At 41.4% G+C, this 25,533-nt stretch overlaps 3 protein-coding genes across 4 annotated transcripts in view; 2 read left to right on the top strand and 1 right to left on the bottom strand.

Annotated features, from left to right (window-relative positions):
* LOC108154312 (soluble guanylate cyclase 88E) overlaps positions 1-12,549 on the top strand; it is a 41,767-nt gene extending 29,218 nt beyond the window's left edge. The window contains exons 2-12 of the mRNA XM_017284569.2: positions 7,320-7,545; positions 7,616-8,103; positions 8,164-8,287; positions 8,357-8,489; positions 8,546-8,772; positions 8,837-8,941; positions 9,005-9,302; positions 9,366-10,404; positions 10,454-10,687; positions 10,744-11,025; positions 11,432-12,549. Of these exons, the coding sequence (XP_017140058.1) occupies positions 7,378-7,545; positions 7,616-8,103; positions 8,164-8,287; positions 8,357-8,489; positions 8,546-8,772; positions 8,837-8,941; positions 9,005-9,302; positions 9,366-10,404; positions 10,454-10,687; positions 10,744-11,025; positions 11,432-11,603 (3,270 nt within the window). The 5' untranslated portion in view covers positions 7,320-7,377 and the 3' untranslated portion in view covers positions 11,604-12,549. The remainder of the gene's footprint in view (positions 1-7,319; positions 7,546-7,615; positions 8,104-8,163; positions 8,288-8,356; positions 8,490-8,545; positions 8,773-8,836; positions 8,942-9,004; positions 9,303-9,365; positions 10,405-10,453; positions 10,688-10,743; positions 11,026-11,431) is intronic.
* Positions 12,550-12,699: 150 nt separating this feature from the next.
* LOC108156289 (E3 ubiquitin-protein ligase RNF123) lies at positions 12,700-17,831 on the bottom strand. Its single transcript, XM_017287671.2, has 11 exons — positions 17,583-17,831; positions 17,272-17,518; positions 17,019-17,164; positions 16,223-16,960; positions 15,875-16,157; positions 15,490-15,805; positions 15,024-15,427; positions 14,851-14,964; positions 14,147-14,797; positions 13,485-14,091; positions 12,700-13,431 (listed from the first exon to the last, which is right to left on the bottom strand). The coding sequence occupies exons 1-11, from the start codon at positions 17,744-17,746 to the stop codon at positions 13,112-13,114; spliced, it is 3,990 nt and encodes a 1,329-aa protein (XP_017143160.1). The 5' UTR covers positions 17,747-17,831; the 3' UTR covers positions 12,700-13,111.
* Positions 17,832-18,434: 603 nt separating this feature from the next.
* Positions 18,435-25,306, top strand: LOC108156290 (transmembrane protein 165). Of its 2 annotated transcripts, XM_017287672.1 has the most exons (7): positions 18,435-18,520; positions 21,018-21,317; positions 21,381-21,677; positions 21,737-21,877; positions 22,791-23,366; positions 23,945-24,127; positions 24,589-25,306. In XM_017287672.1, exons 2-7 carry the CDS (start codon positions 21,138-21,140, stop codon positions 24,766-24,768), a joined length of 1,557 nt encoding a protein of 518 aa, XP_017143161.1. In that variant the 5' UTR covers positions 18,435-18,520; positions 21,018-21,137; the 3' UTR covers positions 24,769-25,306. The 2 variants fall into 2 exon arrangements, with proteins under 2 accessions (XP_017143161.1, XP_017143163.1); XM_017287674.2 differs by lacking the exon at positions 22,791-23,366 and having other exon boundaries at positions 18,454-18,520.
* Positions 25,307-25,533: the final 227 nt, after the last annotated feature.

Genomic DNA, 25,533 nt, shown 5'->3' on the forward strand with positions numbered 1-25,533 from the left:
ACAATATCTACACAATTTATTGTCGTTTCTCATATATTTTCTATACATATTTTTTATCATGTTAACTTTCTCATTTTTTCCATTTTGTTGCACTTCCTGAATGGTCAAAGGAAGTGCGTCAATTGTGGTATTGAATTGATCACTGAACTCTGCACTTTTTATAATACAAAAATTTAGCAAATTATCTAAAAACATAATTTGCCATTTTCATTCCGAAATTCCTATTGGCTTCCCCTCTTGAAAGTTCTTTTATTTTTGTGTTTTTGTGGAATGCACATTCAGTTTATTTGCTATTTTCTCTTCTGGTTATTTTTTCCATTAGCTCGAAGTTAGTTTCCCGGTAATGGAAAAGCCATTTTCACCCACATGCCTTCGACGAATAAATAAACAATTCTCTAAGAAACAAAAGCACCTTGAATAAATGAATCTTTGATGATAGTCCCATTTTGATAAAATCTAATTGGATTATAAAATAAAAATGCACGAAAAATTATTATTTGAACAATTTCTTCATAGAAAATAATATACATTTCAAATCATTGACCAAAGAAGATTAATTTGTGGTTTTTCTAATAATACGTAGGTATATAGTGGCAGTTAAGAGACTCTTTAAACTATATATATGGATATTTCGGATGCCCTCAATATCCATTCTCCGATCCGCACATCAGTATCGCCTTATTCCAAATACTGTTCTTTGCAAACTCCTGCCCATAATCCCGATACCCTCTCTCAAAGAGTATAAAAGCCTTCCCACGTGCTGCAATACAATATTTTCCAAATATCCGAATTCCTCTAAAATTGTTTATACAAAGACGAGAAAAGATTCCCCAACCAGCTACGATTACAACAAGCAGGGTTGAAGGGCAAACCGTTTCCGCCTTGGGTGGGAGTACATATGTTCCTATTTTTAGAGTATATTTCCATTGAGATCGATTTGACCTTTCCATCTTTGGATCATGTGGATCGGCTATACAGAGGTTCCTGGTGGGTGTCCATCTCGAACCAAAGCATTCAAGGCCGAATGCATTTGCATTCAAATGTTCTTTTGACTTTGTTTATCGAATAAGAATTTGTATTGAGAATTCGTTACCCTTAAACAAACTTTCATTTAAACTTGAACTTGACTTTGAGTACAATACGATTGCAGTTTCTTGAACCAATCAAAAAAAGAACTGCAAGAAATAAATAAAAAGAGAAACAATTAACACTATTGAGGAATTGGGAAATACCTGGCAAAGGTTTTTCCGATTTCGCCAATCATTGAGTTCACTTTTACTTTTCTGGCACACTTTTTTGGCTAATTACTCGGCCGAGTTGTCCAACTTTTAGTTGCACTATTTTTAATTCAATTCAAATGGGTTTTCCTTTGATGTGGTCTTGAAGGACACACACGATTTGGCTGAGATAAATGTGCCCTAAAAGGAAATTAAATTATGATATTAAAGAGAAATTTCTTAATTGTCTACAATTTAAAATAAATAAAATATAAAAAAAGTCATGTTTGAAAAATGAAATACATAGAAATAGCTTAATTTTCCTGAAATTAAGAATAATATTAATTATTGCTGAAATATCCCTATTATTGTCATTCATGTCTCTTATTAATGTAATTCAACAAGGTTCTACTTTAAAAAGAATAAACATAACTTCAACGGTAAGATCAAAAATAGATCAATGTATCCAGAGCTCCTTGTTTACTTTGATTTAAGTTCTTTGAATACCGAGTATCTTGGTGTCGAGACACGTGTGCTACTCACACGTTCCGTCTTAATAAATACCAAACATTTTAATTAATTTTACATCTCCTGCAATCAGCCCATACTCGTGTACCTATTTCAAACCAAGCGAATACCCAGAAAAAAATATTCATAAATAAAATAAATTTTTCTCTGTGGTCACTTGAGAAATGAGGTCAAAAATGAAGCTAATTATTTATGGGGCACATATGCAAAATAATGGCGTACAATTTGCTTGCCATAGAATTCCTCTTATAGTACGTATATAACAAAACAGAATTACACACAATTCAATTATAAATTACATCTGGGGGTGAAAGATATTTAGCTGTCACAGTCAGACACGACACGGACTGACTGAATGAAATTCCAACTATAATTTATCTACATTTTATTACTCTCACACTTGCTCTCTAATAAATCCCCCAAAAACCCAATGTGAAGGACAATCGTATATGGCTTTGTCAAATGAAATGAAACGCAAACTGAACAAAAAGAGCAAATTGTAAGAGCTCTACAATGTCAATGCGGCGGACGAATAATTTGCTTCGGTTTGCCACCACAGAACACAACAAAAGTACAAAATCATCTACAAATATACATTTTGAGTCATAGCAGATTATCAAACAAACAAAACAAAAAAATATACAATTATTGGCAAAACCCTGATTATGAGCATTTTGTCTGTATGTGCCGCCAAAAACACTTTTAAAATACACACTCTGAAAGTTTTGATATTTGCGGATTTACTTTTTTGATGAACAGGTTATGAACAGAACGCCCCACCTTAGCCTTGCCAAATGATTTAAGCTTAACGAAAAATGATTTATATAGGAAGCGGTATTTCATTTTTCATATAATGTGTCTAAGAAATTTAAAAATATTATATTTTCCCCCATTGCAATGGGAATCAAACACCTTTGAGAGCTCATATTTAGTTACCAATAAAACAAAAAATTGCATGCCCTTAGTTTTCCATCTAAGCCAACTACATCTCTATATTAAAATTTCTAGTTTCTCTTTATCTTGGGACTCGTAAATACAGCATAATGTTTTTTTAATGTCACACATAATTCCTGAAAAGTTCTCTTTAATATCTCCATCTCTATCTCTCACTCTACGATTATGCCGTTTAGAATACAATACTGGTATACGTTTATATACACATACATATGCCCCCTATGCGGAGCACTAGAACATAGTTTCCAAGCGAGTCTATATATATAGATATATATATGTACAGATATGTAGATGTTTAACCTTAACATATAGCAGACACCTTCAAATGAATTTTCTCTGAATATAAAAATAAATATTGTATGTACACATACATATACGCGATATCTGTGTGGATATATGCTCTCTCCTCTCGCATGATCTGTGTGCGTTCTGCAACCCGAAATCTGTATCTATATGGTCTATGGTCAGGCTAGGGTCTGATCGGCTCTGCTCCCCAACCGACAAACGGCCCACGCAAATGAACTTGAAAATTAATTGTTCCCCCCGCAATTGCAGAGGCAGAGACTGAGGAAGTGGATACATAACCAGCCAAAATGCTATATACCTACGTTCTCTCGATGCCTTCCATAATTTATTTGGCTTTCGAATACAAATTTATAATTTCATTAAAATGTAATGCCAGACGAACAAAGATTTTTCTTCTAGCTGGAAAATGGAAAATGATATTATCTCAGTCTCAGCTGAGCTCGCCATCTCTCTTTCGAATATTTCTACAGAATTTTCCTGTACCAATTTGATGTTATTCCATTCATCTCCCAAATCCCAAGGACACAAGGGTCAATGCATTTAAAAAAAAATCTATTTATATGGAAATTGCACGGATCTAACCTTGAATCTGGTCACAAAATGTACGCAGATGATGGATTGATGTTGATGATGCCATTAAAAACTGGCAAAATAGGCAAATGCTTTTCACGTTTATACCAATTTGTTTTGATTCTATGTAGAACATTGTGGCTGACAATTTGAGTCAAAAGTTTTTCGTTCTAAAAATATTTCTGGGATATACACATTGAAAAGCCATTAACAGTTAGTAAATGAACCGGTCAGTGGCCAGCCCCTAGGGGATCTGAATCTGAAAGGAAGTCATGCGTTTATCAATAGTCTGCTGACGTTACTGAAAACACAAATTGTACATCCTGTTTATTATTTTTGACTTTAAAAGTATACAAATTGATATATCCACACATACTCGTACGAATGTATCCCACTTTGCATTCCATTCATGAAACAGAGAAAACGTATAGAAAGGGGAGAGGGCCTGCTTTTACCAACCCCAACCCAAAACAAATATGTAATAAAAAATATATATACAATATATCTATATTATTACTCAAGTCTGTTCAGTTCAGTCCACGGATGACAGCACCAGAGTGGACAATGTTTTGATATGTTTGGGACAAGTGTTTCGCTAGATAATATTTCTCTTTTTTTTTTTTGCTGGGGGTGTCTACTGGCCAATGTTCAGATCTTGGAAGGTCGAAACTTTCAGTTTCATTTATTTTTTAGACTGAATTTCTTCTACTATATTCATTTGGTACAATTTTTTAGCTTGTTCGTTGTCTTTTACTTTGTGTTCTGTATTTCTTGCTCATCTCTCTTTTATAGTTCACACATGATTGCGTTTTATAAATATTGTTGAGAATAGCCATCTACAAAATATTCGAGTATATCACAAAGATTTATCTACGTATGTATTTATCTGAAAGATAGAAAATAGAAAGACCACAAGAAAAACACAAAACATTTATATTGGGATCATAGCAAAATAGATTCGTGAAAGCTGACGTCAAGACATCCCGGTTTCTTTGTTGATATGAAACGCTATATTTACTTACATTTTTTGGATCAAAACAAGGGAAATAGATCTAGTTTCTTTAAGAGAAATACAAATTGAAATTGCATAAAGGCGAGAAACCAAATAAGTTCGATGTGGCGAATGTTATCTCTGACAGCTCTGCCTTTTAATCCTTTACTTCAAAATAAATCCTCCTTTTTACATTAATCCTTTTTTACATTAGTTATGTAGTGGCACTTATCTAAAACAAAATAAGCTACTAATCATTAAAATATTCCAAAGAACGTCAAACGTATGCATTTATTAGTAAATGACATAACATTTGTTGTTATAGTAATTGTAATTGGACTTTACTATAGTCCCAACAGATGCAAGCCCATACAATCATCACCATATCCTATACCATAAAAGTCTTTAAGCTAAGCATTAAATTACACTAAAACGCACGCTAACCTTAAGCGAAATCACAATAAATTTACATTTGTGACAATCAGACCACAAAGTCTGCCATTTTTGCTCAACCCAAAGGTCGGTAGCAGCAGAAATTTAAATAAATGGCCTGATATGCATAAATTTATGATTTCATACCCGATTTGCCATCTTGTAATTTATGTGCGAATGGATAATGGGGACGATGCTCAAAGCGCATGAAATGACTTTTGTGACAAAACAAGTGGCAGTAAACCATAAGCCAGAAGGAGAACCCCTGAATAGATTGCCACCTCAACCTCATCTCATCTCGCATGTCAAAACGTATTTGGATTCTGTGTGCCATAGCCTATTTGTAATTTGGATGCAATTGTTAGTTGGTTAGTGGGTTATATGGGAATCCACATCATCCCCAAGAGCGAGAGTGTGGATAAATTCCCAAACGAGTGGAGTCGAGTGCATGACTCAATTTACAGTTGACAAATTGACTTGGTTAGCAATCGAGACGAACATATGCGGATTGCACTTCATTCAGAGCGAAGCCATGGCAAAAGGAAACATATGCTACCAAATGCTATTCATTTGCAACGTGCCGCAAAACCTCAAGGAGTCGCAGAGAAGTGGCAGTGAAGAGAATCTTCTCAAATGCAATTTATTCTTAGAACCCATGGCCGACGAACGAGCCTCCAAGTCAGAGCCAGGTGCATCTCTTTGAATGCAATTCAATTAGCCCAGATTCAGAGCGAGAGCCCGGGCAAATAAATAGCAATTGTCTGTGCCGCCTTAATTGTCGGCCATGTACGAGTACAACTCAATTGGACTTGGCTAAATTAACAGCACAGCCACTTGGGCCACAGGCAATTACATAGCTCCTCCAGTCTCGGCCCCAAGGATAATGAACTCTCTCTCGTTTCTCAGCGGCTGAGCAGAACTTGGGTTTCTTTTGCTGCTCCATGAAAATAATATAAGTTAATGTTTTAATGGCTTTATATATGGTCAATGTTGCCTGATACTTGCAAACTGCAACAAGGCAGGGTGAAAGCGCTACATGCCACATGATGTACCATATACATACATATAATGTAATTATTGCCACTAATTGAAAGTACTTTATGGCTTATTGGTTTGCGTGTTGCGGCTAATTTATTGAGGTTTCTTCACACTCGGCTGTGGAATTTGAAAGGGCAAGTAAGACGCATGAAGACTCAGCAAGGCTCGAAACCGAGAGAATTATAATTTCATTAGCTCCTAAATAGGGTTGAGTACTTTTCATATTATAAAGCTATAGGAATGCATATTTTGCAATGCGAATGCAATTTTACAAGGACGAAAATGCCAAATGGTCCTGGAGTTCCTTAAATTCTTCAAAATAAAAAATAAAAGAAGATTATATTCTCGTTGGAGCTGAAAATGCTTCCAGTGCTTCATACATTCAAACATCACTTTAATATTTCACTTCCACCTTAAAGTTCGAAAAAACTGAAGGCAAAAAGTAATTCAGCTCCTAAGTCAAACACCCATTTAAAGTTTTCCCTTGCAAAATTATATAATTTATTTATATTCACGCTCGTCACTGATTTTTTAGTAATTTTTATAAATAATCCAGATCCAGTTTTAACGTGCTTTTCTTTCAAATATACAAATAAATCCATTCTTGTAATTATAGTTATTTTCAAAAATGAATAGCCTACGGAATGATTTCGTTTTCGTTGATGTGTAATTATCTTTTCTGGCACTTCATCTCTGCAAATGCCAGCTAATTTATACCCTAAACGTGCGGCCATTCCATCTCCCTGCCAGCAGGTCTTCTCCACCATTGACCCTGGCAATTGTTGGCCCAAAAACCAGCAAAGAGGCGTTGAAAGCCACTGCGAGACATTTGGCTAAGGGGATGGAGAAGATTCGCATCGTTGACACGAAAAATCAACAGAAAGACGGGGCAAAACGACTGGCGACTGGAGGCGCCGAATGTCTGCTGCAAAGAAACCACATCAACAATCAATTTTCAAATGATTTGGGCCTCCAAGTGGACACACACAGAAATTTGCACAGTTGTGCGGACAGACCAGAGCCCACTGGGCGTATGTGTAATGAAGAAACACTCGGTGGAAATCCGGATATATGTACATCAATTCTATTCAAAAGTATGGCAAGTCATAAAGAAAAGCTATTAAAAAATGCAGAGAGGGCTGCCGAATATCGGTTGGGAATGTGTGTCAGGGATATTGGAAGAACATTTATATTGAGGGAATATTAAAGTAGTTTTCTACATTACCAATTAAGTTCCAAGCAGTCAAAGTGCCAATTAATTAATACCAATTTCCAATTAACAGGTCCCGCAATCAATGTCAGCCAAGTGAACCCTAAGGAAGCCAATTCCCCAGTGCCAACATGTACGGACTGCTATTGGAGAATCTCTCCGAATACATCAAGTCTGTCTATGGCGAGGAGAAATGGGAAGACATCAGGCGGCAGGCGGGCATCGATTCGCCCTCGTTCAGCGTCCATCAAGTGTATCCCGAGAATCTACTCCAGAAATTGGCCAAAAAGGCTCAACAAGTGGGTCTACAAAAAAACCATCTCTTTTTTGATAATTTCTTTACTCCAAATAAATATATTTCTATCTCAGGTTCTGGGTGTCTCCGAGCGCGAATTCATGGACCAAATGGGCGTCTATTTTGTGGGCTTTGTAGGTCAGTATGGTTATGATCGGGTCCTATCCGTTTTGGGTCGTCACATGCGTGACTTCCTCAACGGTTTAGACAACCTGCATGAGTACCTGAAGTTCTCGTACCCCCGGATGCGGGCACCCAGTTTCATCTGTGAGAACGAGACCAAGCAGGGCCTGACACTGCATTATCGCTCGAAGAGACGTGGCTTTGTCTACTACACAATGGGCCAGATACGGGAGGTGGCTAGGTACTTCTACCACAAGGAAATGCACATTGAATTGGTTCGCGAGGAGATCCTCTTCGATACGGTGCATGTAACCTTTCAGCTGACCTTTGATAATCGGGCCTTTACTTTGGCCTCGCTCGCCATGACCCGCGAGGAGAAACACTTGCCCATCAGTGCTCATGTGCTCTTCGAAATCTTTCCCTTTTGTATTGTTTTTGGGTAAGCATTTGTAGTAAGCACTATATTTTGCATATTATGATGCGTCCTTCCCCCTTTCAGTGCTGATATGGTAGTACGCAGCATTGGTAACTCTTTAATGGTCATATTACCCGAGCTGTTGGGCAAGAAAATCACGGCCTGGTTCGATTTGGTACGCCCGCTGATTGCATTTAAATTTCAAACTGTAAGTTACAGATCACAATATTTGATTGTATCCCTAATAACCCATTAAAAACATCTATTTTCTTCTCAGATACTCAATCGCACCAATAACATATTCGAATTGGTCACCGTGGATCCGGTTACGGAGCGTATGGATGCCCAAAATGATGATTTGCTCTTACACGATGATGGCAGTGAGCCGGAGAAGTCATTGAGGTTGAAAGGTAAAATAAGATTCATTTAAAGGCCCTCAAAATCTATCAATATTTTTGATTCACAGGTCAAATGGTCTACATGGAAAACTGGCGTATGATCATGTTCTTGGGCACACCCGTCATGCCGGATCTGACCTCTTTGATAACCACTGGTCTCTATATCAACGATCTGTCTATGCATGACTTTAGCAGAGATCTCATGTTGGCGGGCACTCAACAGTCGGTGGAACTAAAATTGGCCTTGGATCAAGAGCAGCAAAAGTCCAAGAAACTGGAAGAATCTATGCGATTGGTAAGGTCAACAAGGAGCAAGTTTCTGGAGAGACCTACATTTGTGTACCTTTTGTATTTTCCAGCTGGATGAGGAGATGCGGCGTACAGACGAGTTGCTGTATCAGATGATACCCAAACAGGTGGCAGATCGTCTCAGACGTGGCGAGAACCCCATAGATACCTGTGAGGTGAGTAGTGAGATTACTTCAACTAGAGTATCGTATAATAATATCTCCCCAAAATGTATGCAGATGTTTGATAGCGTCTCCATACTCTTCTCGGATATTGTAACCTTCACCGAGATCTGCAGTCGCATCACACCCATGGAAGTGGTGTCCATGCTGAATGCCATGTACTCGATTTTCGATAAGCTGACGGAACGGAATTCGGTCTACAAGGTGGAGACTATCGGCGATGCCTATATGGTGGTGGCTGGGGCACCCGACAAGGATGCCAATCATGCGGAGAGAGTCTGTGATATGGCCTTGGACATGGTGGATGCCATAACCGATCTGAAGGATCCCTCAACCGGTCAGCACTTGCGGATACGTAAGTGGAATCCCATTATATAGAACTATGCTTCAATCTCCTTTACCATCTATTCTTTGTCAGGTGTGGGTGTTCACTCTGGTGCCGTTGTGGCTGGAATCGTGGGTCTAAAGATGCCTCGCTATTGCCTTTTTGGCGACACTGTGAACACCGCCTCGCGCATGGAGTCCACCAGCATTGCCATGAAGGTGCACATATCCGAGTCGACGAAAATCCTAATCGGCCCCAGCTATAAGATCCTCGAGCGCGGCGAGATCGATGTCAAGGGCAAAGGCACTATGGCCACCTACTGGCTGGAGGAGCGTGAGAATCGACTTCCTCTGCAGTTGACCACTGGCATGCTGATGCATCCGATGTCCTCGGGTCCCGCGAGGGCCATAATGCCGGCTCCATCTAAGCCAGTGACTCCCATGGTGCCCCCTCTACCTGCTCCAGTTCCAGCAGCTGCTGCTGCCCCGCCAGTGGAGCATGCCAGCATGTCCGGTGTGGTCCTGACAGCCACGAATACCATAGCGGCAGCGGCGCACCTGACGCATCATCATCCTCCAACAGCTGGAGGTGTGGTGGGAGGGCCAACAGCTGGAGGAGGAGCTGCACCGGCTCAGGGAGACGATCGCAGTAGTCGCATCTACTCGCCGGTGACCTTTAAGGATGTGGCACGCCGAAGCATCGCCAACTCGCCCGTGCGGCACAGCTGCGGGTATTCCTATACCGATCAGGAGAAGCGACGCGATTCCCGATCCAACTCCACTGGCCATGTCTTTATGCGTTCCCCCTCCGATATTTTCGGCTCGCTTATTCTAGACACCGAGGAGTTCCTCGAGGATTTGCAGATGTCGCGTGGCTCATTGGTCAACAGCAACAACCATCCGCCTCCTTGCGGCTTCAGTCCTACGCCGCCGTTCCGCATCGGCAGTGCCCCGCCCAAACCGCGGCCCAGTAATCCGGACAAGTTCACGCCCGAGGAGCTGGCCGCCATGGATCAGCTGACGCCACCATCGACGGCTCCGGCCCGGGAGACGGCCACGTGCAGCAGTGCCAGCCTCAAGGGCGCCACCTCGAACGCCTCGCTGGACCGGGAAAAGACCGCATACAAGCTCAAGTAAGTCCTGGCATAACAAGATCAGCTCTCCAGCTCCACTTTTGAATAGGAAAATCACATTCTCCAACAGCGCTAGTCTGGAGGCTCCATCTCCACCAGCCATGTCGGCCGTGGTCTGCCCGATGCGATCCAAGTCTCCACCGATGGCAGTGGCCACTGCTCCCCCAGTGGTGCCAGTCCAGGCCAGCACAAGCCATGGCAGTCGACCAGGGTCAAAGTGTTCGGTGTCATCCATTTCGCTTCACTCGCCGCCCCCGCATCGCGCCCAATCAGCGCCAGCAAGGTCATTTCCAGTCTGTAAAGTCTGAGCAAACATCAGATAACCCTTTGATATTTTAGACCCCATTCCATGTCGAAGGCGGCGCGAAAGGCATTTCTGGCAGCCAAGCAAACCAAAGCCATGGAGAAGCTGGACAAGATGATCGAAGAGGTGCATGAGGTGGAGTCCCAGTCGACTGTAAAGGCGGCCAACATGCGGTTGGCCATCTTTGGACATGATGGTGGAGGAGGAGGTGGGGATCTGGCCGCTGGTGGTTGTCCTTTGTTCCTGCCTCCGCCGCCACAGCCCCAGCAGCGACTGATGGCTGGCTCTTTATCAGATTCGAGTATTTGTAATCATGGGTGAGTAGGGGGACAAATCACAGCCAGATTGAATACAGTAAACTGATGCTCGAGACCGAAGCCTGAACCCGGTTCTCTTTCCCAGCCAAAGACAACCATTTTGTTATTGTATAATGGCGAATTTCGTTTTGAACCATTCGGTGGTGCGAGAGAATCGACAATCAATTTTCTGTGTCACGGTAACGCGACTTTTTCGCGTTGCCAAAGACTGTATTTGTTGTTGGATTTTGAGGACTGAAAAGTAAGTCTCTTCTGCGCCACGCCAAATACTGTGTATATTGTTGTTGGATTCTGGGACAAAAGAGAAGAAAGCGTCATAAACAACACACCATAGAACAGTGGTTTGGTCCCTCATGCTACATCTTGTTATTTTGTAGACTTGGCTAATACTCAACTCTTTCCACAGGCACAGTCATGCACCCAGCTGCCATCATGCACTGGAGCCAAAGATGAGCAACAGTCAGAGTTTCCAGCACAGTCCCCGAGGCGGGATCACCCATCAGTGCTGCAGTGGGTTCGGTCATGGCAATGGTAGACACTCGCATCGCATGCACTCGAATGCCTGTAGGATTCTGTAGAGGAACTGGAGTGCACGAGTCCACCTTCACATTCATATCATGTATACTATTCTGATTCCGATTCTGCTCAATGTTCTCCGCGCGTGCTTTGTGGTCCAGTGATGAATAGTCGGCAATTATTAGAGTTTAGTTAGTTGTTGATACTCATAGAATATAGAAGGATATACCAGATGTACCTTTATGTACCCCATACTCCCACGTTAGCTAGTCAAACAGGGCTTTAACACTTGGCAGATCGATGTCTACATACGCTAAAGAAACTGTATAAATTGTTATAGTACATACATGTAATATCTAACTAAATGTTGATCAAAAGATTTCAAATTTCTTGACACCTCAAATATGACAATACCACAAGAAACACACAAAATAAATACAACATTTTCGAGTATGTCAGAAGATGAACAAAATATTGTAACCTAAGGCTTTTTCACGCATTATCATGATACCACCTGAGGCAAGGTTTGCTCCAACAAAAATATATTATATTCTATATATATGAATGTATAATATATATGTATCATAAAACTCTATATATTTACTATATATATATTTTTAGTAGTTACATGTTTAAGGAGTAATTTTTTTGTGTACACCGCCTATTAAATAAATGTCTCCGAAATCTTATAGAACTTTTTATTTTCCATACGTTTTCAGAGGAGGTCCGACAGTTTCTGTGGTGCATTTGTATTTTATGATATAGAACAAAACATTTGCTACAAATTCTACTGATTGACAGGGTAAATTAATAGAAGTAATGAGAGAAAACACCTACTTTTTTCTCCACATCATTTATCCACTCAATTAGTAGAATTTTAAATAGTTTTAAATTATAGATTTAAAAACAATTAAGCACATTAATATACCAGAAAACATATTATTATTTATAAACTTGAACTTTTTTAGATTAAATTCTGTTGCATAATATTTATATTGAGATTCGCTTTCTAGGAGATCTGTTAAGCATATTGTACTTTAATAACATTTTACACTTAAATGCATAGATTACTTTTGATAACATTAAACATTTTTTAGATTTTATTTTTTATAGATTTCGTTTTTAAATTGGGAGATCATTAAAAATGTTCCATTTAAATGCATAGACATTGAATATTATTTTTAAATAGTCTTTGAGCAAGGATATGCTCAGATAAAAATGCAGATCTGACAGTTGGAAATAGGTATAGATATACTTATTTTACATGGGAATCAGGCAAACGGAGATCATAATACAGTATTTTGTGCTACTTAGTTTACTTTCAATTAATTGTTCTTTTCTTTTTACATTGCCTTTTTGGCATATCACATCTTAACTAATTTTTCGCAAGCATACACGCCAAATAATAATTTAACTGAACGAATATCTTTATGGATTATACATATATGCATATAGTATGTTTATCTACACTTTAAGCGCAGCAGGTTGTCTTTTAACAGTGACTAGACTTGGTTGGGTTTTCAAGAGGAGTGTCTTTGGTTTAACATCGGTGGGTTTTGGGGCCGTGGTCTTAGGCCGCCTCGGTCAGGGGCGAATTAACGCCCTCGTCGTTGGAATAGATGAGCGTGCCATCCAAAGTTTCAATCGTCTGAATGGTGGTCTTGCAATAGAAACACACCTTTGAGTTCATCATGTGCTGCATGATGCAGTCGCTGCAGGACTGATGCCTGCAGGGCGTGAATACTGCCGTGATGGGCTTGGCGCAGCAGATGGGACACAACGAATCCTCCGAAGGTAGTGTTATGTCCGATAGCAGAGTCTGCTTCATGCGCAGACCCTCAATGAGCCGCCGGATATTGTCAATTTCCTCCGAGTTCACGTGAGTGGGAACTGTATGGAAAAATGGTTCAAGATTTGGCAGCTTTTAGAATCGATTTACTCACAATCCGACAGCGCAAACTTAATGATGGGCGGATCGGCCCGAATGCGCTTTGAGTTGTTGGGAAACGGCACCCTCACATCGTTGGTAAGCGGATCAATGTGCGGCCTGGCGGACGGATCAAAGTTCCCACGCGGTATATTCTTCTGTTCCAACAGAGGCGTACGTATCTCACCCAAGGCGAACTCCAGCGTGGCAAACTGGAAGCTCGGATCGGTGAGGAAAGCGCGCGATATTCGCGTAACTTTTTGCGGTGTTATATCCATGTCCATCTCGCTGCGCATGAGGGCTAACAGTATGCCCAAGGCGGCTGTAATAATGGGGTAGTGTGTGACCGCATTGAGGTCGGCCGAACACATGTCAACCACAAATTGGAAGCAGCCGGGCGGCACGGTGACCCGAGATAGCACCTGACTGATTAACTGGCAGATTCGATTCAACAGAAGATCGCTATTCGGACGTGAGGGATCTGTAACGATTTCCGGCGACACGGTGATGATCATCTCCAGACACCGCATCAATGACACTGTCAGTTCGAAGCACATGGAGCAGATCTTGAGCTGTTTGGGCTCGAACAGTGTATTCTCCTGGCGCTGGGCAGTATTTTGGATCTATTAGGGAAAAGAATGAGCGACTATTATTTGCTAAAACTTATCTGTAGCCTACCTCCTGCAGCAACAGTATGAATTCCGAGAAGGCCCAATTCAGTTGACTCAGCACCGAGTTGAGAAAACTGGTGGCAAATGGTTCATCCTCAATCAGTTTGGAGCCAATTAAGCGCTGGAAATACTTCGATGGATTTGCGGGTGCTATATTGTGGAGCAGTCCCGTGTGCGTCTCGTTCCTTGATCGACTGCGGCACAGACCCATATGCAGCGGTTGCGTACCGCCCTGCCAGACACAAGGCTGGCGGGCGTCCTTGTACCCATAGCCCTCGCCCATCCAGAAGCGCAGCAACAGCCAGTTGCTCTGGCCCCACGCCCGATTCTCGTACGGACGCAGTAGGGCACGCACCAGAGCCACTTGGGACCTGCGGGAGGATCGTTCCAGGGCTCGCACCCCGGATTTGTGGCAGGTGAGTGTGCCCAGGGCTTGAAGCAGCGAGTCCTTGCAGGAAGCAAGTACAATACGCGGGTCTGCCGAATGTACGCCCAAAAATTCCGCTGCTGAAGTGACGGCGCAGTCGGAATCCGTCGCCTCGAACTGGGCTTTCATATCGTGATGGCTAAAGTCCATTACAGCGTCAAGCAGAATAGGTAAAGTATTCACATACACCTCGGGTACGAAGGAGAATAATGGACCCGTGTTTGAGGCACTCTTTAGGGAAGGGTAATATAGTCAATGCATCGATGGAATTCTAACGAGCTCACCGTCAGGGTGCGTATCATACGCTCCAGCATCCAGATGAGCAGGGAACGCCTGTGATTATTTAGGGCCACGCCACGAAGCCATAGCTGCTTTCTGGACAGCGATATAGAACGGGTCTGCCAGATAATAAAACATGGATAATTCCTTTGCAGCCATTTCTCTTTGTTAAACTCACCGCAAAGACGTTTTGACGCTGACCGAACTTGGAACGCAGTTCTCCCATTACATTCTGATGTGCATCGTTCATGCAGACATTGGCATGCTGCTCGAGAGCCAGCAGCTTGCGTTCGATGTCCTCGCGGTAGTATTTCGTTTCCTTGAGTACATCGTTCAGTGCAGCAATCTCATCCCTTACAGAACCTATTTTCACAATATACTTGTGCCCCGCCGAGTAGTAGAACATGATGCAGAGATCCAAGAGATCGCAGAGACTGGCTTCTATATCGACATTGCCTGGCGGTGCTTCTGCGCCCTGATTGCCTCGCGGACTGAGAAATTGCGTAAAGGTGGTGTTGCCGCCCTGCGTGTGTGCAATAAGCGCCACGTCGTTCCCATTCTCACCCAGCAGGTAAAGGGCATCTTTAAAGAGAAACAGCATTAGGATAGAGGCATCCCATACATAGTTTAAGGCTAACACCTACCCATTGGGTTGCTCCGCAAATTGTTTCGATCCTCATCGTAGATCTGCTGTGTGCGAACCGATCCCAAACGAGCATCTATGTCGGTCCTGTGAACTTTGCGCAAATGCGATAGGACGCCGCCCACACGATCAAAGTGCATGTAGTCGAAAGTTCCATCGAAAAAGTAGTCGCATTTCACCTCCACATTCATGCCGGGCAGCTCCTCTCTAAACATACTGCGAGCCTGATCGATCAGGATGCAGACAAAGGCCAATGCCACCGGAGCGTCCAAGGGATGCTGAATGCTCGACTGCATGAAAAAGAAAGCATGGAAGGGCTGCCCCAAATGGAAAAGTAAATTCAAGTATAAGTTATCTACATTTAGAATAGAGATTATGAGTCGTACCCTCTGCTCCATACTAAGATCGATCACATAGCGACGCAACTTGGACAGAAATATTGTACGACTGGAGGAACTTAGCGCAGAGCCATCTTTATTTATCATCAGCGTACTCAATAAATCTTTTTGAGCTGCATAAAGTGGCTCCGTCAACTTGCGCACCTTTTCCACAGCGTTGAGATACTTGTCCTTGGGCCCATCAATGCCTTCCGTCCAGGCCATGTGGTCGGGCAGCAGCTCTTCCATAATGTAGAACTCCAGTGGATGGATGTACAGAAAGAATGCGATGCTGGAATTGAAAAAAATGGCATTTATCATAGCTTTATGTTGGATATGAATAGTCCTACTGCTCACCAATGCTTCTTAAATAATTTTCCCTCCAGCAAAAACTTCCTTGTCTGCTCATGCAGGCACAGACAATGCAACACGCCCAGCGCCTGACGATGCTTCTCATAGTCCAGGCCTTGTATCGTGTGCGTATAGGTGGCCAGCAGGGCATTCACCATCTTGCGCAGCACAAACTTGATTTCGTCGCCCTCCATGAAGTTCCAAAAGAGCGATAGCATACCCTGCAGCACACTGTGCGGATTCTCCTTCTCTGCCGTGAGACTGGTCATGCTGGAAATCCTTGCCAGCAGCACATCTTCAATGATATACGGGTCGAAGATCTCGTTCGTAAATTTTTCAATCAACAGGGTGGCAAAGATACAGTAAACTGTCTTCTTGGTGGACACTCGAGCTTCGCTCTGGTTCGCGGAGCCCTTGTACTGAGAATTGTATTTGGAGAAAATGCCAGAAAGGTTAGTGATATAGTTCATCAGCAAATTGGCGCGTCGAAGCTTGAGTATGGGCCGAGCCATCAGAGGCAGAAATCCTGGTACTGGATACACGAACGGACGATTGCCGAAGTTCGCCTGAATCCCCTGGGTGTACCCCAGAGAGATGGCTGCATAGAAGGTAATGCCCGGACCCTTCTCCAGCTTATTGAAGGCCACGCCCATCGAGCGCCCATTGCGATAGTACTCAATGAGCTCCTTATCCACATCGAGGGTCACACCAATAATGTCCCCAATCTGCCATTTGTCGCCGTATCTAAAAGGGAGAGTCGTTACTAAACATCAGTATTCCAGTTTTAAAAAAAAAGTCCTACTTTTTAGTGGATATATGCCAGATCTGCTGTTTGCTGCCATCATAGCCGTAGCTCAATTTGGTATCCCCAACACCGCTATTTTCGTTGAACTGACATGTGCTGGAGGCCCAGCCCATCTGCATGACTCCCTTGGTGTGGAGTTGAACCTAAAAAAAGGTCAAGTTCTCAGTACGTGCGCACGTGCAACTCACACTCCGCCTTCGAATGTGTCATTGAACGATGGCCAGCCCTTTAACCCGTAAATAGAGATTACCTCATACATCCAACGGCCGCCATAAACGCAACAATTTGTTCGCACTGTATTGAAACTACCTTGGGAGCGCAAGGCCAGCCTGTCCGAGGATACGCGCACTGTGGTGGTGTAGTCCACATCGAATATGGTCAAATCGGGCCCAATACGGGACTCTGTCTCCGTATATAAGCGACGAATTTCCTCGTTGCTGTCGGTTTGTATTTGCTGAAATTTGTCGTCCAACCATGTCTTCACGATGCTCATTTGCCTGCACGAAAAGACACAGAGATCAGCTGGGGTCTTTAGACTTTCAGATTCAAACAACCACTTACTTTGAAACGGACCACTCGTCCATCTTGAGCGGCTTCGGGTCCGCCACCGTGGAACAATTGGCTCCTTCCAAGTCATCGTCCAGGTCTGAATAGGGATTCTCCTGCTCCAGCTGCTCGAAGATATTTTCATTGAATACTTTTACGAATAATTTAGATATCGACATCTTGGCACTGTCATATCATTGCTTGCTTTATCGGAAGCACGCTCCTTTCAAAATCAATTCCCCGTCAGGATTCTATAGGCATTAGAGATGAGCAACAGCTGTCTAACGGTGGCAAATATGGAATCACGATGGGCGCGAAATTTCTCATATATTTAATTTTAACATACATATACAAAATAAACTGACCTTAATCCAGAAAGATTAATTAAGTAATTTTCAATAAAATAAACAAAATTTACACATCTTAAATATTTTCGAACAGTCTAATATTCAAGCGCAAAATATATCGCAGGATCTGCTCATCTCTATGTATGGCGCGAACAGCTGTTTAACTGTATACTCCACACTGTCACATCGATAACGATTTTAAAGATTTATTTCTGGCGAATTACGGGGCTATATATTATTCTCTTCTTTATATTTTGACGTCGAAATTGAGTCTCTGAAGGTCCGACCGTATATTTTATTGATCAGCACTCTCCTACAACGCAAAAATGAGTCGTAATTTTGAATGGCCGATAGAAAGGGGTATGAAGAACAGGCAAAAACAGCCAAAGCAAATTGGAAGGTTCGTAAGAACCGCACCTCGATATATATTATTCAAGATATATTAGGCAAAGGGGGTGGATTTTACCTTGCAAGCGTTGCGTTTTCTGGCCGTGTTGTTTGTTGTCCATACCCTCTTTTTCCTCCCATTATGTAGCAAATGTGTAGTTACCGTGTATTTGCCTTGTAAATGTAATAATTCAGCACACATTTTAGAGTCGAAAACAGGTAAAGACGTGTTTTTTTTTGCAACTCTAGCAAATGCGACTAATCTAATTATAGTTACAATTAACTATAATTTGATTAGCGCCAAAACGGGCTTTTTTAACTGTGACAAGTGATTTTCGCGTTTTAATTGCATTTTAAATGAATATCAAATTGTCTGCGTCAGCGGCAAAGTGTTTGTCTTTAGTGATAGTGATGCCAACGCTTGAAACAGAAATGGCTAGATTTGGCTTTAAAACAGCTAAAGCCAATTAAAGAGCCAATAGAAACGCAATGATAACAACAATACTACTAAATGTTGCAGTTTTAATAATTGACTAGGCTTAATTATACGACGCTTGACCTTGTGGCTGTAAGGTTGTAATGGAGTAAATTTGAGGCATGGTAGAATTTTGAAAAGCCAAGTAGTCAGCACAAGCGAACGGTGGACGGTAGGCGGTAGGTTGATCACGAAAATAGAAAATTCGCAAGAGAAAAAATAGAAGGGGGAAATAGAAATCAATGCCAAGCCATTCGAAAAAGAAAGAGCATTGAGCATTACAACACGCGAACGTACGGCCCATAAATGAATATTAATATTTCAGTTTGAGCAGCAAATTCTAAGCATTCAATTGATTTATCTGTACAGTTTCCCGACCCGTTTTGATTCTTTTTTTTGCGGAGAGAGCAATCAATGAGAGTCGTCCGTCTGTGTCTGGTTTTTCTGTTTGTTGTTTGTAATTTGAATTCAGTTTAATAGAACTGGAAATATATGTATTAGTTAATTATTATTGCCCCTGTCTCCCCGGACGTTGTTTGTGCAAGTTCAGCTAACTGGTGTAAAGCCGCCCGCCCCCGACAACAGGCTCCTGAATCGTATGTCTTATCAGTGCCCACTTGCGTTCTGTTTATTAAGAGTGTCGTTGTCCGACGTAACCGCCTTACGTACATACATATGTATGTTTATACATATATATATGTACATACATATGTATATACATAGTAGTCAAGTTCTATGTGGAAGAACAGGCATGTGTTTGCATAACGAAAGCTCTCCCTCTATGGGCGGTCATCCTCAAACCTTTTGCGTCTTGAAACCACTCCGAACTCGTTAATCTCTTATTTATTGAACAAATAAATATCCACTTTTTCCTCCTCCAAGTGCTCTGTGACGTAGGAGTATGATAAGAAGTACCCTTGCCGTTTCATGCATCTTTTTGTCAGATATACGTAATATTCGTCTGATTTTAATACAAACGAAAGGAAAGGTGGTGATGCTGATCAAGAATACATATATAACCATAATACCCGCTGAAAAAGTATAAGAGCAGAAATTATCATTAACACAGAAAGATGACGCGTAAAAAGAACAGAATGGATGATTTATGATAAGCAAATGGAAGCCCATGACTGTGGAACATCACAGAAAAGATTCCCCCGACCAGACTCTTTTGTCAACAAGAATTGCTCATATCATACGGATATTAAATTAAAATAAACTCCCCTCTGTTTGTGGGGTTTACTTATAGTAAATATATACTTCAGGATATGAAAGAAAATCTTCTTAGTCATGATTCTGTCAAATAATTGTCAGAATTATCTCTGAAATGAAAACCAGATAACAGTATCAATGCCTAATTTCCCATTGTAATGAGACTGAAACTATGCTGAATATGGAAAACTGTAGCAGGAAAGAATAAAATCATGAATTTACACTTTTGTATACATAGATAGCAATCACATCTTTTGTGTTGTCGGTCACGTACATCTATCTATATTTATACCCTATCTCTAGAGGGCTCTTCAATTGAAAATACAAGAAATTAATTGAATAAAAATGGGCCCGATTAAACGATTCTTCCGAATATTTCTTTCTTTATTTTCAAGAAAATTTGGCTTCCAAAATATTTGTAGAAATATAAATTTAAATAAATAAATAAACTTGCACGCTCAGTATCCACCTTTTCGGTTAGAATATCATATTTGTTTAGACCTTCCGCGTGGAGGTTAATTTAAAAGAAAAAGATAATAAAAGACAAACCTAAATATTTGTGGCTCCAACATCCCAGAGAGATATGCCAGAGATATAAAAAGAGTAGATTCCCCGCAGAGTATTAGGTATTCTGGGTGAACGAATATCCCCCGAAAACATTATCTAATCGATGGTTGAAGTGCCGCTGCCGTTACCTGTACCTCTGACGTATTGAATGGTCTGTCGAGCGGCCGGATCATAGCAGATCTTATGTTATAGAGTTCTTTATTACCTAATAGGAGTCTCTGCCTGCCTGTAGAAGCAGCTAATTTTCAGTTGACCATATCAGACGACACTTGTCGCAGTACGAGGCAGCCTGGCCTTATCTCTGGCCGGCCTGACATTCGCCTGCTATCGAGCTCAGATTTTACTTGGCCAAACACAGACATGCACACAGGCAATTTTCTGTGTTTGCCATATACAAATAAAGCCGCTGGAGAACACTTTTTGCCTGATTAGCGAACCGATTCTGACTTCATTTCTTTGCAGTCGGTCACACGAAACGGACACGCCACAAATCGTTACCACGGATAACCCAGAGAAGAAGAATACGCATACCATTTGTATGAGGCTGGCTTAAAGAGCGGATACAGCACAGACAGCACCAAGATGTCACAAAATCAATCCTACTTCTGGCAAACCACCAGAAACAATGTATACCTGAAGCGTTCCGCCAAATGGCACATGGCGCTGGCCCTGATGGTGGTCCTCACATTCTCGACGATATGTGCGGCAGAATTTCAACATGAAAACGAAGACAATGTGGCCGTACAATCGGGAGTACAGAGCGTAAGTCCATTGACCATACGGTCGATTCGATTTCATTATCTTATTTCTCTGATATTTTTACAGGGCGTGGTGGAGGATCAATTGGTTGGGAACAGAGCAACGGACCTAAATGAATTACCAGATAAACCCACAGATACGGATCATCGGCAGGCCAAGGGCAAGGGGAATTTTATCGATGCGTTCACAGCATCGATATCTGTTATACTTTTAACAGAACTAGGCGATAAGACATTCTTTATTGCTGCCATAATGGCCATGCGCCATCCCCGTTTGATTGTCTTTGGCGGTGCTATTGCCGCCTTGGCCCTTATGACGGTACTCTCATGCGTATTCGGCATGGCAGCGAACTTTATTCCTAAGGTAGGTTTGCATTTCCTTCGGAATAGGACTGTAACCTTAAACTCTTTGTTTCTCTACAGATTTATACGTATTATATCTCAACTGCATTATTTTTAATATTCGGCTTGAAAATGCTGTACGATGGCTACAAAATGAAACCAACCGATGCTCAAGAGGAGCTCGAAGAGGTCCAAACCGATTTGCGTAAGCGCGAAGATGAGGTAAGTTCTGTTTTCCTATATTTTGTATATTGTTAATTATTAGTAGTTATATGTTGTAGTTCTTTTCTTACTGTATCCAAGTAGTTTTTGCTTGTAGCATATCTATATTTATTAATTTTTTTAAGTTGACTTTACGCTTCTGTTAATAGCTCGCTTGATATGTGGTTTTCTATTATTAAGCCCTGGCAATACTGTACAGAAACAATCGAAATGCAAGGCCAAAGCGATCACTTCATAAACCTTAGCCTTGGTATTCAAAATCCAATTTGAACTTCAGTACTCTATTTCAATCTCATTTTCTACACGAGGGTCGCGAACAATTACAAATACTAATCCAACACGAGCCTCGAAGCTTTCTCATAATTTTAATTATAGCTTAATTGCATGGGAATACAAATTATTTAATTAACCTCTCGACCTTAAAAAATCCACAAGCTGGCGTCGTTGCGGAATGCTGGCATTAAAACAGCACCAGGGTTGCCACAACTCTCATTTTCTCTGGCTTTAAATTGTTTATTTTCTTCCTGATTTGTTTTATGTTACAAACAAAAAAAAACACACCACACACATACACATAAGCCTAATATGTGACTAATTGCACGTCTTCCGCATATCAACAGCCAAAGAGTTTTTGCAAAATTTTTTATATAAAAGAAATACTAAAACAAAGAAACGTTTGATATGGAAAAGCTTTTTGCAAGAAGACAATTCCACCTGAATATTAATCAAAAACACAAACAAAAATTTCTGAAATCAAATCTAAGCTAATGCAAATTTTAATTATTTTTTCTTTCAAAAAAAAAAAAATATAAAACGATTTAAATTGATTTGAAAACTGATTCGAAAACCTAAACCAACAAACTACCTAAAAAATAAAACAAATAAATGCTGAATTATGCGATAATTTCTCTAGTTGCTGCGCAAGGCAACGCGCAAGTACGAGGATACAGAGACCAAGCGAAAGAATAGCAACTCGGACAAGGAGGATGCCAGCGAGCAGGCTCTCATCCATGGCCGCAACTCCATTGTTATTGTCCCCGGCTCGGGAGCCGGCAACGACTCCGACATGCAGCATCGTCAGCGACGCAACAATAACAATAATAACACCACCAATTCTACTAGTAAGCAAAATAGCTGTGATAAAACTGGCAACGATGATGGCGACGACTACCACGAGTCCGAGGTGTTCCTCAAGGATGGCAATCGCATTGTGGAACAGCTCAAGCTGAAGACCTTCCACAGCAGCAGCCCGTCGCACTCGGCGGCATCATCGAACCAGACCGAACAAACCCAATGTGAAAGCCCACGCAACAATCTGAATCTGAACGGCTCCTCCTCCGTGGCGGGTGATCTGACTGATCCGGCAACTGGGGTGGCGCTGGAGCCGCGTGCTCCCCTGGCCGGACACGAGAGCATGCATAGTCTGAGTGGCAGCTTGACCGGCGGCGAGGACCTGGCTGGCACCGGCAATGGCACTCTTAAAGCACGGGTTAGGCCACCATAATAAGAACATATAACTATGAAAGCCATAACCGACCATAACTACTGTGGTTGTTTAATTTTCATATTCGTTTCACATGCTTTTTGCCCTCAAAAAACTGACACATTCAAACACACATACACGAAATACAGTGACACCTTCGCAGTCACATCACCATCCTCAATCATCGAAAATCGAAATTAGTTCCATTGTTCATCGATTTACTTTTAAAAATTTTTATTTTGGTAATTATTTTAAGTCGGATTTGGAGTATGGTTTGTGGGAGTCACTGTACTTTGGTCCACCCATACCTGCACCACACTGTTTCATTCTCATGCATTCCGTACAGTGTTCCAATTCATCTCATGGATTTTTTGCATGTTTTCTTGAAGTGATCGTTTTCTAGCTTATTACATTTTTGGTTTTTCCCCCACAGAAAATTGTTCGTTTCCTGTGACAAAAAGTCTTTCGATGTTTATGATTTGCAATTCCTCTTGTTTGCGCACATTTTCATCGACATTTTCTTATGGGCTTTCGCCCCATCATTTATCCACCTAATCCTGAATGGTATATATTTTCTCTTGTAGCTGGACCGTGATGTGAATGCTGCTCTTGTCCATGATGCGGAGAGTGGTCGCCGTCGTCCGCTGCAGCGACGTGGTGCCGGCTACTTCACCTGGCGCATCTTGGCCCAGGCCTTTACGATGACCTTCCTTGCCGAGTGGGGTGATCGCTCTCAGTTGACCACCATTATTCTCGCTGCCAGCAAGGTATGTATACGTGCTTTTTCCTGTATAATCTGTGTGAGCCAAATAGGAAATTTGATTACTTGATTTCCGTGCTTTTGTCCGGTTTTTAAGACAAATATTTTGTATTTTTAGTAGTTATGGCATTCCTGAGAGCCATAAAAGCTAGAGTTTCACCTGCAGGGGCTATTAGTTGGGCCATTCAAAGCAATGTATTCGTTCTCTTATGGGTAATTGGAAAAGATAAAAAACAACGATATATAACGATATGTAGTTAAATAGGGATGAACATTGCTTTAGACTTAGATCAGTATCGTAACTAGGAAACAAACCCTTTAATAATTGGAACTTTTTCTAAAATCTAATTATTGTTCTTTGCAAAATTTTCATTTTTATGCTCCAACAAATCTATCACACAGCTTATAATATTCTAAACTAATTTAACTAGTTTCTATACTAATTAAATACCATTTTGCACATTCCAGGACGTTTACGGCGTAATTGCTGGCGGTATTATTGGCCATTGCATCTGCACTGGCCTGGCTGTGATTGGAGGTCGTCTGGTGGCTTCCAAAATCTCTGTGCGCACTGTCACCATTGTTGGTGGCATCGTATTCATTGGCTTCGCTGCCTACGCTGTTCTCATGCCACCCGATGACTTGTAGACAACCAACAAAGAGATTTGCCGCCCGTTGACGACCACCACAAAAAATATATATATTCAAGATTTAGCTATAGTTAAGACCACTGTTTATTCGAGGAGCACCAGGCATTGCTTAATGTTAAAATGAATATTGGATTCGCTTGCTAACCGAAAACCTAACCTAATCGAAAAAACAAAAGTGCCTTCAGTGCTTTTCGCCTCGGCCATGACATATTTAAAACTTTAGTCCCACAATGAATTTCGTTTTTGCCCCTGCCTGCCCTTTGCCAATAGCCTGCCTCACTGTATGTCCCATTGTCTAGTATTGATTTGAATGTTCATTTATGTGTTTAGTATTAAAGTTGAAAGTTGATTATATTGTACATACGCGAGCTTGTGTAACCAGGTTGCCTAGGCTCCTCCTCAAAGTTGAAACAAAACCATCCCTTCCCTTCTATGCATGTTTACTTAAAAAACCCCCACAATGAAACTTTGTACAATTGATTATTTATGCGATTTTTGTATGAAGAATTTAGTAAATTGAGCAAAACTAAAATGTACAAATGGTGTTTGAATGGTGGAGTGAAATGAGCAACTAGATGGATCTTCAAGGCCGCGTCTTTTAATCGCCATTAAGGGAATAACCCCTTAATGCCTCATCTGCTTGAACTCGTAGATAAGACGATTCCAGTCTGCGAATAACACATCGTAGCGTGAGTCACGTGGGGGAAAAAGCACAATACCCGGTATTCAGTCATATGTAATCTTATGTCTTCAACAGCTTATA

This window comes from Drosophila miranda, chromosome 2 (assembly GCF_003369915.1).
Source record: "Drosophila miranda strain MSH22 chromosome 2, D.miranda_PacBio2.1, whole genome shotgun sequence".
Taxonomy (NCBI): domain Eukaryota; kingdom Metazoa; phylum Arthropoda; class Insecta; order Diptera; family Drosophilidae; genus Drosophila; species Drosophila miranda.